General features: G+C 34.6%; 1 protein-coding gene across 1 annotated transcript in view; it reads right to left on the bottom strand.

Annotated features, from left to right (window-relative positions):
• Usp9y (ubiquitin specific peptidase 9, Y chromosome) overlaps positions 1–12506 on the bottom strand; it is a 160822-nt gene extending 148316 nt beyond the window's left edge. Inside the window, exons 1-5 of the mRNA NM_148943.2 lie at positions 12247–12506; positions 11610–11644; positions 7332–7408; positions 6894–7035; positions 1575–1720 (exon numbers count right to left, since the gene is read on the bottom strand). Of these exons, the coding sequence (NP_683745.2) occupies positions 1575–1720; positions 6894–6989 (242 nt within the window). The 5' untranslated portion in view covers positions 6990–7035; positions 7332–7408; positions 11610–11644; positions 12247–12506. The remainder of the gene's footprint in view (positions 1–1574; positions 1721–6893; positions 7036–7331; positions 7409–11609; positions 11645–12246) is intronic.
• Positions 12507–17009: the final 4503 nt, after the last annotated feature.

Raw genomic sequence — 17009 nt, forward strand, 5'->3', positions numbered from 1 at the left:
TGACATAGGTGAAACTTTGAGACGTGTCCACAGCCACATATTAAGATATGTACCAACTTTTCCTGAAGATATATTTGTGAAACTTTTAAAATCTACTGTCTTAAGTAAATGTCTATACTTCAAAACAAATTGAGTTTTTAAAATGTGTTTGTCTATATTAAGTTATGGAAAAGCTGGCATACCTAACTATTACTGCTATATTTACAAAAGAATGTCAGCCTTCTATAAATAAAATGACTGACAAACCCACCACTACTCAGAAAATACTTTGTCCAATATCTCCTAGGTGCTACACAACGAGCTAGAAAAAGTATCAAATAACACCAATGATGTCATTTTAAATAAATTTAATAAAATTATATTATTGAACTGAAGAATCTTTAAAATTTTCCTATTAATGATTCAGCTAATAGTATAACATAGTTTCAAAAATCCTTTATGAAAAAATAACCCTAACCAACAATAAGGGAGACTAAAAGAGACTAAAGGACAGACCTGAAAAGTCCTTTAATTTTTCCCATTTCTGCTATTGCTCAGATCAGGAAGGAATTACAGGAAATATACAGTAGAACAGAGAATGTAGTATAGTTTCTTCGGGGTAACAGGTATACAAAGAAATATGTTAAGAGAACTGGAGAGATGCCTTAGTGTTAAGAGGAATGGATACCCTTCTATAGGCCCAGGCTTGAGTACCAGAACCTGCATGGAGGCTCAGCCATATCTAACCATCATGCCACAAAATCAGATGCTCATTTCTGGTCTTTTCAGACTGTAAACATATAATACACAGACAGGTATAGAGGCAAAGTACTCATATACTTAACATAAACATGAATATGTCTTTTAAAAACAGAAAGGAACATGTTGAAGAGAATCTGAGGCTTTTGCTATATGTTGCCTTTTCCCACCATAAATCTATCAAGGACATTTGAAGCCTTTGGTCACGGAATTTATTCCTTAATCTTTAACAGAAAAGATGATGGCATTTGTCTTCTTACTAGCCAATCCTCAGGAATCAGTGACTTTTGAAGATGTAGCCATGAGGATATGTTGCTGTAGAATTCTGAAATCTACACTGAAGCAAGAGAAAAGAGGCGGATTTTCTCAATCAAGTGGAGAGTTAAGCAGTAAGGGCTGGTAAAGTAGAGTGCATGACAAAAATAAAAAAATATGCTCAACAACTTGAAACAATTTCACAATGAAAGCAAACATTCCTCAAACTGATGAGTAGACAAGAAAGTAGAATTTCTGACCTTTCAATGTTTGACAAACAAGATTTATGAGACATGTCAAATATAGTTAATTCTTCTGCGGTCATGTATATTTTCCTAGTATAATCAATAAATAAAATAACAGAGTGCAAGTGCCATGAAATTAAAAAGGAGACTATTATAGATAGAATGTGTGTGTGTGTAAAGGGAAAACCAGAGAACAGAGAAGAAAACTGCCCAAAATAGCATCATTCACTGTCCCTCCCCATACCTTTAATTTAATACCAGTAAACTTGCTGGCCAAAAGCAATTTGTTCTTTCAAGCAATTATGTCCATTAACATACAAATGAAAATAAATGAACCTGTTGATCATGTCTTCTAACTTTGCCAGGTCAGTATGAGGAAATGAAGGATCCTCTTCTTCATGCTGTGGTGGAGCATCACCTTGGCCTTGTTCATATGGAGGAGTTGTTGGAGAAGTCTCATTGGAAGAATCAGATGATGAGATCTTAATTAAAAGTTAAAAATCCCAGACTTAACTATAAAAACATGTATAGCACTTAGCAATTCACATATCAGTACACACTTGTAAAATTATCTGATACACACTATCTCTATGTACTTAAGAACTGGAATAATACTGCTGATCACTGGCCCCTTTTCCATTTGCACAGATTATTAATAGTAATTATTATATAGCACTATATTAACTAAGTCAAATTACAGACACCATTCTAAAAAATTACTACTAAAATAAATATAATTGTACTTAATTTTAATTATAAAACTTTCAGAGGTACATGTCACCACACACATTATGATATTAGTAATAATTAGAATCAACAATAATAGTAATCAATAGCAATATTAAGAAAATAAAAATATTTAAAAACCAAAGGAGATAGCTATGCTTATAAATCAATTCTGATATGTCAACTATAGAGACAAGAAGCATAATTAATATCAGCTCAAAACTCATTGAAATGCTAGATTATATAATAGTGTAGTCTGCATATTCTCCAAAACTTAACAAATTTGATTTCTGGATAAGAAACATCCACAATGATCAGGTACTATACTTGTGAAAGACCAAAGTTTAAAATGGAATAGGGAGAATCACGTTTTCTGGCATTCTCACAAAATCTACTTTATTAAGTGAGAGACAGAAACCACAGAATAAGGAAAATATTCTAACACTCATAACTTAATAAACAATTCCTGAAAATAGGGACATAGCTGATAAGTAGTGTACTTGTATAATAATGCATGATAGTATGGAGTTTGATTCCAGTACTTTGAAGCCCAAAGAGAGAAGCAGAACAGGCTATTATTTTGTCTTGCTCTATTTACCAATCTTCCTGAATGAATTAAAATCTCCAATACAACTCTGCCCAGAAAAAAATCTATTAATTGGACATTTAACATTTGTATACTTAAAGTAACTATTATTCAGTAAAAGATTGTGATTAAATTAGCAGAAGAAAAGTAAAAATGAAGTAGGTTTATAGAATAATTCATTAAGTAGACACTTAAACTGCTCTAAAATTAAAATGAAAATAAAAATTTCTAAAGTTAAAACTTAAAGATTAAAAAAAGGACAGAAGAACATAAATGAATAAAACTAGTATCAAAAAATGATCATGGTATGTGACTTACATCTGTAATGTTTGTATTTTACAGGCATAGGCAGAGAGATTTTGAGTTTTTAGGCTAGTTTCAGCTACATATTGAGTGTAAGGCACTGTCCACTGAAATAAAACATGCCACTCAAAAAACACATATAAAAGAGAATATGAGGAAGAAAAAATCAATCAGAAATACAAAGTAACCTAAATATATTACATAGCCAGTAACATGACAGAAACCAAAAACATAGCGATAAGCTACATACGACTCAAACTATTTAAATGTAATAATTAAAAGGAAAAAATAGGTCATATTTGGATTCTAGTCAAATTATATCATGTGCTTGGAAATTAAAAATTCATCCTCCCAAAATGTGACATGCTGAACAAACTGAAAATCAACAATTCTTAAAAGAATTCTGGTCACAAATAAGTGAAACTGTAGTCCTTAAAATAAAAAACCAAACAAAATAACAACCTAATTGGGTATAGTATCATACCTTTTAAGGAAGAGGTAGAAGGATCTCTGTTGATAGCCAGCCCAGGTAATACAATAGAGGAGGATACTTTAGTAATAAATAAAGACAATATAACTTGTGCATAGAAAAAGGTAAATTCATCAATATATGATGGTTATGTACATATCAATCAACCTTTGGAGTTGGTAATTATATTTGAAAAATATTGTTTTGAATAAGAAACTGTTCATTAAAGCAGTCATAAGCTTCAATGCTCTATTTTAATAGTGAACAGAGCAGTCAGTCCAAAGTTCAAAACAACAAAAAAATTGTTTTACACTGTAAAATTATTTAATTCAAATGAAATATAAAGAATATAGCAGACTATACACCCACCCACCCACAAACAGACATACAAAATATACTCTGTGACATATTTAAGACTAACCATAGAACGTTTCTTTTCAGAATGCTATAGAATCAAAGCAGAGAAAGAAAACTGGCAAAATTAGAAGTGAAATAGAAATAAAATGATAGCTGAAATAGTCTATAAACCAAAGAGGAAATAACAATGAAAATTAGGATATCAGAAGTCAGTAAAACATTAAATATACTATTTCTATAAAATATAACAGAACACTGTGAAGACTTAATACATTTAAAAAATTTATATAAAAATACCTAGCCTTTTTCTTAAGAGAAGCACGTAAGTCACAGCTAACACAAAAATTAAAAGTAACAAGAGCAAAAAATAGAACACTGAATAATAAAAAATAGAAATCAAAACAAAATAGTTTTGAAAAAGTATAAATGGGCTGGAAAGATGGCTCAGCTGTTAAGAGCACTGACTGCTCTTCAAGTAGTCCAGAGTTCAATTTCCAGCAACCACATGATGGTTTACAACTATCTGTAATGATATCTGATGTCTTCTTCTGTTGTATCTGAAGACAGCTAGAGTGTACTCATATGCATAAAGTAAATAAATATTTTTTAAAATCTATAAGCAAATTATCAGTATCTTCATTAGATTCACTAAGAAAAATAGAAACCGAAATAATCCAGACATAACAACAAACACTACTTTCAAATTTAATAGGAATGAAAAAATTATAAAGTAACATTAACTACTGTATTCCAACAAACAAGCTTTATGAAGCATGCACTTCCAGAGTTTTTTCCAAGCTGAGTCATAAAGAAAATCTGAATAGGTTTAAAACCTCTGAAGGATCTAGTGTGAGGTACAAATATGAATCATATTTTTGACCAAGTATTAAAGTCTGATTTTGTAAAGTATGTGAGTTAAAATTCCCATGGCATTTAAGTATATATAATTTTTTGTTTTGCCAAATAATCATACTTTCATAATTCAGAAGGGAACAGCAACCATTTAAAAATATTCCAGACCATTCTGTTCACTTACTAAGTTTATCTTCAACAAGTAGTTTTGGTTAACCACATTAGAGCACTGTATAAATAATTCTGGAAAAAGGAAAAGATAAATATCCAACCATACCCCTTATATACAAGAAAAAGAGAGAGAAAAAAAAACAACCCTCCCTCTCCAGCTCTCTATAACCAATGTTATACCTGAGATGATGATTAGGGATAGTAGGGGATGTAAAAGTTCATGAGGAAAAACTCACCAAAATATTAAGAAAAACAACTGCTTTATTTTCCTCAAAACAAACTATTACATCAGAAAAATGGTAAAGAAGTTTTCACACAGAATGTTCATATTTCATTTACAAATCTCGGAGAAAGGAAATAAGTAAGTCTGTACAGAAAGTATTAACATTGTCCTAACAATAGCAGAGACTGTCAACTAATAAGTCTGTATATTTGAAATGTTAAGGGTTCTAACAGACATAAAAAATTAAAATTAAAATGTTAATAATAAAACATGGGAGCACTACTTAAATATGATTTCTATTGTGAACTGTTTTATGACACATGAATGTGTGTGTAAATGCTTTTAATGGCAAGTCTTGTCTGTCTTGAGTTAAATAATGTCAGTTTCATTAACAGAACCTTCTAAAACAAACTATTAGAGATAAAGTTAGTAATAAGGTGTGAGATACCTGTACACATAGAACTAAGCAGATATCATATCTGCAGAAAAAATTATTGAGAATTTAAAAAAATCCATCACAATGCCCATGATACAATCCACAGATCATATGGAGCTTAGGAGGATGGAAGACCAGGGTGTGGATGCTTCAGTCCTGCATAGAGGGGTAAAAAGGGTGATCTTGGGAGTGGAGGGATTGGTACCTGGGAGGGAGAGAGGGAGAAAAAGGGGGAGAAAAAGGGGGGAAGTACTGGAGGGGACAGGAATGAGGTACAAAGGGTCAGGAAGTCGAATAAATATATGCAGTAGTGGGGGATGAGGAACTGGGTGTAGCCACTGAGGGTACCAGACACCAGGGAAGCTAGAGGCTCCCAGGACCCAGTGGGGATGACCAGCTGAAATGTGCAGTTAAGAGATAGAAGACCACCTCCAGTAGATAAGCACAGGTTTCAGTTGAGGGATGAGGCCACCTATCTATCTATCTCAAAGTTTTAAAATCAGTAATGTTCCTGTCTAAAGGAAATACAGGGACAAAGAGTGGAGCAGAGAAAGGCCATCCAGGGACTGCCCTACCTGGGAATCCTTCCTGTCTACAGATACCAAACCCAGACACTATTGTTGCCAAGGGGTGCTTGCTGACAGGAACCTGGTGTGGCTGCTCCTTTTGAGGTTCTGCCAGCACCTGACCAATGCAAATGTGCTCGAAGTCAACCATCGAAAGCCAACCATCTGAGCTCAGGGACCTCGGTGGGGTAGTTGGTGAAGGACTGGAAGAGCAGAGGAGGATTGCAACCCTATAGGAAGAACAATGTTGGCTGACCGGACCACCCAGTGCTCCTAGGGAGCAGACCACCAGTCAAGGAGTGTACAGAGAAGGATCCATGGCTCCAGATACACATGTAGCCTTGTCGGACATCAATCTGAGGGGAGGCCCTTTTGCTGTGGAGATTTATTTTCCCAGCATAGGTGAATGATGGAGCAATGGGAGGGAGTGGGTGGGTAGGACAGCACTCTCATAGAGGCAAAGGGAAGGGGGCAGAGGGCTGATGGATGGGGGGCTGTGGATGGGTCACTGGGAAGGGTGATATTTGAGATGTAAACGACAGCAATGATTAATAAAAAAAGTAAAAGCATAAAAGTCAACAAAAAAGTCCCTCAGATGTAGCTTTGCCTCATTTCTAAAAGTTTTACTTTTTGTAAGGTGGAAAATCCTAGAAGTAACAGTTCATAGATTTTAAATAAACACATTCGTGAATACCATGGTTTTTGTACCATAGTACTAGTTTTTACTAATTTACTAATTACTGTAATTGGCCAATTAAAATAACTTAATTTTGCCTTCAGAGTCACAATTACCTTTAGACATAAAACCACAATTCAGAAGTCAAGTCTTAAGTACAATATAACACTTAAAATTTTCCTGTTGTCATTTTTCTTTAGTTTAAGTGGCTTTGATGATTATAAATTAATTAGAACATAATCCAATTGTTCATATTTTATATTACCTAAAACAACATGGTGTAATCTTACCTGGTTCTGTTGGAAAGAAGGCTGAGGTTGTCCATCAGAAGTCTGACCCTGGCTCTCATTCTCTCCTACTGGAGAGCCACGAGTTGTGATTGTCATGATCAAAGAGCAGACCTTTTCTAGTTTGTCTGTTTATGCATTTGTCCTAAGAGAAGAAATTATAGTCTACCTTCAAGAAATAAAGTATTACCATATGCCAGGCCCTAAAATCTCTAATTTAAGAACAATCATACAGAAATTATTTTAACCAAACTAGAAAAATGTGAATAAGGAATTATTCCAACTTTAACATGAATTTCAAATTTAACCAGGTCTCTACAATCGGTAATATAGAATTGTAAAAATGAGACAAAGGCAAAGTATAATTTCAGTAATACTTTAAATCACCTCAGTAGGTCCCCATTATTATATTGGCAGTTCTAGCAAGAAAACAAGTCTTACCAGTTCTTAAGTGGAAGGCAATGTATGTCAACTCTGGATTCCTCACAGGACTATAGATCATTTATTTTCAGAGTTCTCTGCAACATAACATGAAAGTATTGATTTTAAAGTTATAGCCCAATAATTTCTAACCAACAGTATAAACATGAAAATAAAATTCCCTGTGGTACTTTAAATGAATTCTAATGAAATTTAAGTCTGGCCTGGACAAGACTAGATCAAATACCTAACGCCTAGAAGTTGGCATTTCTTGAATATATCCTTGAAAATAAAATGTTTCAGCAAATAGAAAGCTAAGTTTCATTCCAAAAGCCAAGCACTGGAAACCAAGCCAAGTAAAAAGGAATGATCTGGTATTTTTCTAAAAATGGTAACAACTAACACATTCAACAAAAGGAAAGCCACAAACACAAAAATAAATCCAGAAATAATAGAAAAAAAGTCAAAGACATCAACTGGGAATATACTTGAAACACTTAACACTAAAACTTTTAAAAATCATGCAGTATTTTGAGTTTTTCTCCACAAATATACAAAATAGACTTGCCTTTATGAACAGAATCACAGAAAGCAAAAACAATGTAATTTTCATAAAAATGTTAAGCAAAGTATGATCATAACCTAGACTCTAGATCTTGAGTAAATTATAAAACCATGTAAAATTTCAAACTTACTAATAATCTTAAAAAAGGTAATTATAATTATTTTTATAGCATGAAACATTGAGGTGAAGACAAAACCTGAGCTTTTCTTTGGAATAAAAATTGCCAAGAAATGATGTTATGCCAGGCAGTGGTGGTACAAGCCTTTAATCCCAGAGGCAGAGGCAGGCAGATCTCTGAATGAGAAGCCAGCCTGGTCTACAGAGTGAGTTCCAGAACTGCCAGGGCTACACAGAGAAACCCTGTCTCGAAAAACCAAAACCAAAACCAAAAAAAAAAAAAAAAAAAAAAAGAAAGAAAAGGAAGAAAGGAAGAAAGATGTTAGTCTATAAAAGTATTAAATAAAAAATGGAAGGAAAAAACCTGAAAGATGTATACATATCTATGCATATTACCTCCATAGTACCAATTATATCTTATAAATTATTTTGTTTTTACTATATGCAATCATTGTAGTAGCCTTATATAAAAAATTTAAAACAACCACATTTTCTTCTTATAGTTTTTATTGCTTAATTAAAAGAACTGGAACTTTAAAGTTTTCATGAAATTGAAATGGGAGGAACTTTTTAAGTTTGCTATTGGCTTAATTCTGTTCTATAGACAGAGAAACTTAGCTGTTTTCTTAAAATTCGTCATCAAAGAACATCTCTTCCCCTTTTCATCATTTATTTTATGTACAAACTGCATTAATTCACTGTGATTTGTAATGGCTTTGAAAATGATGTCTTCTAGGACTATATGCAAAGCTTGCTATATAAATTTACTTTGAGAAGACAGAGCATCATTTAAACTGAGTACCTCTTTTCAGGACATATCCATTTTGCTGTTTTAAAACAAAGTCCCAAAAGTTCAATTAAATTAAGACTCAGGAGCCAGACACTGGTGAAAATCTGCAAGCTCAAAGAGGTAGATAAAGCACCCTGGTGACTTTCCTACTCCACTGATGTCCTAGAAGGAAAAAGTTCCTTCTCTTTCTCCATTATGTCTGAAATACCTTCAACTTAAAGACCCTCATATCTCATTTCTGGGTTTTCTTAATTCACTCCCTGTCAACTGGTTGCTTGCTCTGTTTCTTGACCTATCTTTGACTTAATTTAGCTTGTTTACAGAAAGCTCTTAGGTTAAAGGTAAGTGCTTAGGGCCAAGCCACACCACAACAACCTGTTTACAAACAATAGAAAGCTCTTAGATAAAATGTATACTAGGGTTGATCATACCACAGTGTGATCCAATATCTTGCAACTGCATTTTTTCTATTTAAACTACAAACTACTTATAGAAATACATATAGAACCTATGACAAACAAAAAATATACAGAATAAAAGCAAATGAAAACAAGATTAAAGAAAGAAATAGACAATGGCAGAAAACAAAATACAAGGGAAATAATGTATGAAAAATAAAATGAAAGGAAAATATTAACAGTAAAAATCCTATCAAACAGGTAACTAATAAAATGTAAATGAATTAAAATATCTAGTCAAATCCATATATTCTGAATTAATTTAAAAATATGATCTAGGGGCTGAAGAGACGGCTCAGTGGTTAAAAGCTCTGGCTGCATGATCTTCCAGAGGTTCTGCGGTCAGTTCCCAGCAACCACATGGTGGCTCACAACCATGTGAGCTGATGCCCTCTTCTGGTGTATCTGAATACAGTGTCCTCTTATAAATAAAAATGTGACCTAACAAGATGTCTCTTTTTCAGAGATATAAAAAAATCAGAATGAAAATAAAAAGAGGTGAAGGAAGAAGAGACTAATGGAAGGGGCAAAAAGTCAAGTATGTTCTTTTCTTTTGAAATAAAGAAATGTATGAAGGCATATTTAGGCAGAGGAAGCAATTAATCTAACTAATTTTGGGGTTCAATTTTTCCCAATAATTTATTTTTCATTCCCATTGCATCCCAATACAGCTCCCCTCCTCTCCTCCAAGTCCCAGCTTATAAATTCCTCCCCCATTACCCCTTCCCTTCTCCTCAGAAGGGGAAGCTCTCTTATGTACTAACCCTCCTTGAACATCAAGTCCTAGCAGGACAAAGCACATCCTCTCTTGCTAAACTGTTGAGTCATTTCCCTAGCCCCTAATTAGGTCCGTTTCTTTGTTTAATTTATAAACTATAATTTCTTTTAAAAAATTATTGTTATTTATTTATATGAGTACACAGAAGCTGTCTTCAGACACACCAGAAGAGGGCATCAGATCCCATAACAGATGGTTGTGAGCCACCATGTGGCTGCCAGGAATTGAACTCAGGACCACTGGAAGAGTAGTCAGTTCTCTTAACCAGAAAGACATTTCTCCAGCCCCCTAAACTAGAATTTTTAAAAGTTTCATTTACCCTTTTCTTTTAAAATTTATTTTTATTAGTTTTTTATTCACTTTGCATCCTGCTCACTGCCTTCCACTCAGTCACCCCTTTCCAAAATCCCTCCCCCATTCCCTATCCTCCCTCTGCTTCTCCTCTGAGAGGGTATTCTCCACACCCTGGCACATTAAGCCTCTGTGAGGCTACAAGGTGCATCCACTCCCAAATAGGCCAGACAAGGGTGGCTTCTAAATTTTAAACTGTCCCCATCACAGTTTCAATTCCCTTTGGCCCTTCCTACCCATCCTTTTATCTCCCAAATACTCCTCTCTTCAGAAAAAGATATCAACCAAATGGCATATCAAGTTCCAATAAGACTAGGCACCTCTTGTCTGGATGAGGCAATTCAGTAGGAGAAAAAGGTTCCCCAAAGTAGGCATAAGTGTCAGAAACAACCCCCTCTCACTGTTAGGAGTCCCACAAAACACCCAGCTTTCACAACATAACAAATCTGCAGAGGGGGGTAGATAGGTAACACAACTTACAGGCTTCCTGATAGTGATTTCAGACTATGAGACTGTGGGCACAGAGTCCATGTTATTTGATTCTGCATAACTGACTTATTTTTAAGTTGGAAACAAACAAAACAACCATTCTGAACTCATCCCTAAAACACCATAGACAAATTCATTATTCACAAACTAAAAAATAAGGTTAAAAGTATAAGGTGTTAAAAGTAAAATCACATGGGTATGCTTTGAATTATGAATACATGTAGATTATTTCATATTTTCAGGTGCCAAATGTAAATTAAATACATACCAAGGAAAAAGTACCTTATGGTTAGTTCTTTTAGTTTTTCAAGGTTAGGTTTGAGGTTATCACTACTAGTTAATATTTTTATCATATTTCTTTAGTGGTGATGAGCCTCAGGTAAGATAATGAAACTTTAATCAAATAATACTAAATTTATTTTTAAAAGTGAGAACTCCAAAAAATGTAACCAAAACACCTCAAGTTCTTTTTTTAAGTGAAGGTAGACAAATGTTCCTTGGATTTACAAGATGAAGAGCTTAAACAGGCAATGCCATTACACACCACATCTTGAACATCTAACAATGAGTTAAAAAGCTGAAAAAAATTTAAACTGTAGGCAAAAATTCAGTTAGCATATTTCTGTAAGAAAATACTAATGTGAAATTTAGTTTTCACAAAACACAGTACAAATTTTATGCACTCTTTGAACTGTAAGGACAATGGAAAAACACATTATGACACATCAGCAAAGTCAGGTTTACCACTCACCAACTCAGACATGTTTTTGTAGGAATATTGAAAACCTGAAAAGTAGAAGACACAGGCCAGTTTACAAAGGACTCTTTCATTAAAAATATTTTTTCATGGAACGTTCAACTTCAGCAGTCCCTTGTAAGAATTAAAAAACGTAGTTCATTTCTCATGCAAGATGTCAGCATACGGAAAAGGCATAAACAATTTGCTTGGCCATTTGTAAAGTCATGCGCAAAATCGTGGCCTAGCTCTACTATAAATCACTCAGTTGTCAGTAAAGACATCCGGTAGGCAAAGAAATAAGATTTGAAGCTGTACAGCTATTAAGTTCCTTCCGGATTAAGTCCCGAAGACACAAAACAGAACAGGGAAACAAGAGGCAGCCATTTTCCCCCACCTTATGCAAACTAGTCACATCAGTCTGACTTTCTAAATCTTAAAACTAGAGTGTAAAATAAGGGCAATACGTACAAGCCACTGTTTCATTCTCCTATCCTGTCTGAACATTCCGATACTAGGACTTCTCGGAGATCACAAGAGTGGCCGGGTCAAAAATCCATTTCCAACAAATTATCAACTGTAGCCAGCTTATGCCTTTGTCACAGAGAAGTTTTACTAGTCCCTCTTCTTTTCCACCAAATGAGCTGCTTACCTTTTTTCTGTCTTGGGAGACGGAGCTCTAATCGTAGAGTTCAGTCTAAGAGCCGTTTTTCCGGAGTCACCTCTGATTTCTCCGGCAGTTACAGCTTCACTTTTCTTTGATCCCTGTTCTGATCCTTATGACACCACAAAGTGACCACCAACGTGAAGGAAAGTGGCACCCAGCAACAGCAATCAGGGAGAAAAGAAATTTAAAGTTTGTTCACTTAAAAATAAGATGGCGGCCCCAACGACGACGCTAAGAAGTGAAAAACTCCCAATAGCCTTAGCGCCACGCAAAGGCTCAAGGGATCGCAACGTCTGCAAAGCCACACCCCTAAGCCATCGCTCAAAGAGGCCCCTTCCTGTGGTCCTTTTCTAGCTGCGATTTCACTATTTCCGGCACCAGTACCTAATATATTTTCCGGTTAGAAACTAGTGAAAAGTAAACCTTAAGTTCCTAGTACTAATGAGGCAGCTCAGGAAAAAAAGGTGCTTAGATGAACTTTTTTCTGTCTTTTTAAAGTGCTTTATAAAATTTCTTGATGGAGTACATGCTCCGAGTTACACAATTTTAAATTTAAAAACACACTGGTAAGAAGCGAGGCCTTGATTTAAAAGTATCTTGTTTAGTGTTGTTCAGAAGTTGTGCTTGCTTATGAATGAAAAAAAGGGGGGCAGTAAAGAAACTTAAAGAGAAGCTCTGTAGATGAAAATGGACAAAAAGAAAAGGGAAAATGTTTATTCCAAAACACCAAGGCTGTCTGTTCTTGGGAAGTACAGAGAAGCAATGGTTTAGAGGTGGAAATATTCTTAGTTTTATATGGGAATGATACTCATGAGAAAGGTAGCCTGTGACCTAGGGTGAGGACTTGTGAGAAGGGACTGAGGGAGCCCCAAAACTAGCAACATCTTTGACATGCTAGTCATCATAATAGTCATACGTTAATGGAGAACTGTGTGTCCCTTTTGCCAGAGATAAAGAGAATAACTTCTTTGAACAAATAGGATGTTTCTTCAAGCTGGTGAGGGAATGATGGTTTTGTCTAAGTGATCAACTTGGAAAAAGGAATTTTTTGGAGGGGCCTAACAGCTTACAGAAACAAAATTGAGATATTATTGCAAACAATATCCTACAAAAAATATATATATATATAAGATATATGTGTGTTAGTTGATGTATATATATGTGTGTGTGTGTATATACATGTGTGTATATGACATATATGATGGAGATATATTAGTGTAACAGAACTTAAAAAATAAATTTCTCTATATGTGTACAATATATATTCCTAATACAATATATGTTCTATTATTTATATTTATATAAATAATACTTTGCTATTATATTATATACTTATATATAAGCTTTGTATAAAGCATAAATATGTATTTACATACAATATATATGGATATATGAGTGAATTTATATGTATGAATATATGTGGATATATAATATATACTTGTATGTTTTATAATGTATATGTATATATAAAGAGATAAAGAGATTTAGGGACTGGTGATCACAGGGGATTCCACTTAGCTAGGTTTTTTTGTTTATGCTTACAAAGGCACACAGATTCCTGAGTTCAAGGCCAACCTGGAAGAGAGGGAATTTAGGTCCAGACCCAGGCATGATAGAAATGGTAATTTTAGGGCAAGGTCCCACCCAACTAGTTTGTCGTCTTTGCTTAACAAAAGCAGACAAAGTTCTAAATTCTTTTTCAAAGTTAAGAAAAAAGTGTTTCCTAATCAAGGAAGCTGATTCATAGGATAATCAAAAAGAAACCTGGAATAAAAGACTGGTTTAATATGTAATATAATAGATGGGTTTATGATCTGCCAGAGATGAGCTATCCAGAGAATTTTTTAGACTAGCAAGAGAGAACTATTAGAGAACTATCTTAAGCAGAAATAGAGACCTCTCTGGAGATCTCCAGAGAAAGCAGAGTAAAGAGAAAGTAGTCTTGAAAGTGGTCTCAAGTAGAACAAAGGTCAGCAGCTTGACCCCAGGATTTAACTTCCAGTCATTTATTTCATTTATTTCATATATCACATTTTTATATATATATATATATATATATATATGTGTATATATATATATATATATATTAATTACATAGTATATATATTGTCATTAATATGTATACTAATGTAATATACTAATATTTCACTTATTAATATATTAATAAATCCTTAATAAAATAGATCTAATAAAGCTACAAATCTATACAAAAGGGAATAAATATATGAGATTTATTGGAATGACCTATAAGCTGTTGTCCAGCTAATCCAACAAAAACTAACTGTGAACAGAAATTCAAGTATCCGTAGTGTTCAGTACAAAGGGTGAATATTTCACTTGATCTTCAGTAAACTCTGAAATTGAAAAGGAATAGATTCTAATGAAGGAATGGAATTGCTTGCAAAAAGCGTGCTAGGACTCAAATCAGTGACTGTATTAGTCAGGGTTCTCTAGAGTCACAGAACTTATGGATAGTCTCTAGATAGTAAAGGAATTTATTGATGACTTACAGTCGGCAGCCCAATTCCTTACAATTGTTCAGTCGCAGCTGTGAATGGAAGTCCAAGGATCTAGCAGTTACTCAGTCTCACACGGCAAGCAGTCGAAGGAGCAAGAGCAAGAGCTAGACTCCCTTCTTCCAATGTCCTTATATTGTCTCCAGCAGAAGGTGGAGCCCAGATTAAAGGTGTGTTCTACCACACCTTTAATCCCAGATGAAAGGTGTAGCCCAGATTAAAGGTGTGTTCCTTAAACTCGGAGATTCAATCTTCTGGAATCCATAGCCACTATGGCTCAAGATCTCCATACCAAGATCCAGATAAAGATCTCCAAGCCTCCAGATAAGGGTCACTGGTGAGCCTTCCAATTCCGGATTGTAGTTCATTCCAAATATTGTCAAGTTGACAACCAGGAATAGCCACTACAGTGACTAACAGCTGAATTTAATATTTAGCACATCAAAGCAGATGCTGGCCAATGACACTCCCACATGCTGAACTGTCCTTACCCAGCTGTTCTTCCCTTCCCAACCTAAGCAATTTTGGGATTTAAAAAAAATTTATTTATTTATTTATTTATTTATTTATTTATTTATTTATTTATTTATTTATTTATTTATTTTTCCCCTGTTCTCTTGGCTCACTCCTGGCTCTTCTTTTTCTTATTTCTCTTCTCTATTCTCCATTCGACCTTCCCCATTCTCTCTTCTCCTTTCTACCCTCTCCTCAAGTGGCCCAGTTCAGTGTGTCAGGAATGACTATCTTTTCCAGATGCCTCTGTGTAGTGATATTTATAGTAAAGCCTTTATGTCTGGCTTTAAGTGAAACACATGGTAAAGCCTTGATGTTTGGTTATGAATGAAATGTTTCAGCAAAGTCTTTGCTTGGGGTCAATCAGTAGAGGCTGGTAAATTGTTTTGAGATGGTTTGAACCTTGAAAAGATGTCTTTCTGCACTGGTGCTATGTGAGAGTTTGCTTGCAGCTATATGAACCTTGGTCCTAAGACAGTCCTTTTTAATTTTGATTATGGCTAGCCATTGTCAAAGGAACAGATTTGTGTGGGTTGCCTGCTCTAAAAGGGAGTCAGAGCAAGATTACTTTGAAGTTGAAATCTTTCCCAGCCCCAATGAACCTTGTACAATGTTTGAAATAAAGTAACTGGACTGAGCTAGATATGTGTCAGTCTTGTCTAAGAAACTTATCATCTAAGTGAGTTTTTCTTTCTACTGCAGCACCTACAACTGACATCAGTCAACAAATGGTGTCCAACTTCATGGACCAGAAGGAAAAGGAGTCTTGATCCACCAGGACTGAAGGTGGAAGAAATTGTGCTTACAAGAAGGTAAGTAGGTCTTCAGGATTTTGAGAGGTTATGGGAAATTTACTAGCTGGTCTGAGAGATTTCTTTCTTTCTTCTTTTTAAAGAGATTTATTTATCTCTGTATGTGGGTATACTGTCGCTGTCTTTGGACACACTAGAAGAGGGCATCAGATCCCATTACAGATGGTTGTGAGCCACCATGTGGTTGCTGGGAATTGAACTCAGGACCTCAGGAAGAGCAGTCAGTACTCTTAACTGCTAAGCCATCTCTCCAGCTCCACCACACAAAATTAAAAAATTTGTTTTACATACAGAGTGACCTATCTTAGAGCCATCTCTCCCACATCTAAGAGATTTCTAATCTCAATAGCATACATATGTGAAGTTAATGCAATGTTTATTGGACGTAAGTGGTATGGAAAGTAAAGAAAGACAGATTATTGAGCTCTTTTTATTAATAAAAAAGCACTGACTATGGGTTAAATAAACTCCAAATTCTCAATTCAAATCATCTGTATGAAACAATTGCTAAGGGCTTTAAAATAGGCCTATCAGAGAGGAGAGGAAATACCTGTAAGAATTTGTTTTTTATGTATGTTAATTTCAAATGCAAAACCTTTACAGAGGGAGAACAGGACAATATGTCAATAACTGAGGAGGTTACCTTAGAAGAACTTGGAAGTAAGACAAGGAGAATGGAAAAGAATTTCTTCTCCCTCTTTCAGAAGAAATAGACCTAGAAAAGGTAGACGCTGAATTTATTGCACAACTTCATTTATTAAGTAAACAAGTAGAAAAAGCTCTTGAAACAAAAAAGGTTACTTCCCAAAAGAAGAGGAAAGATTTGAAAATAAAAAAGGTACTTCTGGAAAGATTAGAAAGGGTATAAAAGTAAAAAAGGTGACTTCCCAAAAGAAGTGTATGAAAA

Source organism: Mus musculus, chromosome Y (assembly GCF_000001635.26).
Source record: "Mus musculus strain C57BL/6J chromosome Y, GRCm38.p6 C57BL/6J".
In the NCBI taxonomy this organism is placed as follows: Eukaryota; Metazoa; Chordata; class Mammalia; order Rodentia; family Muridae; genus Mus; species Mus musculus.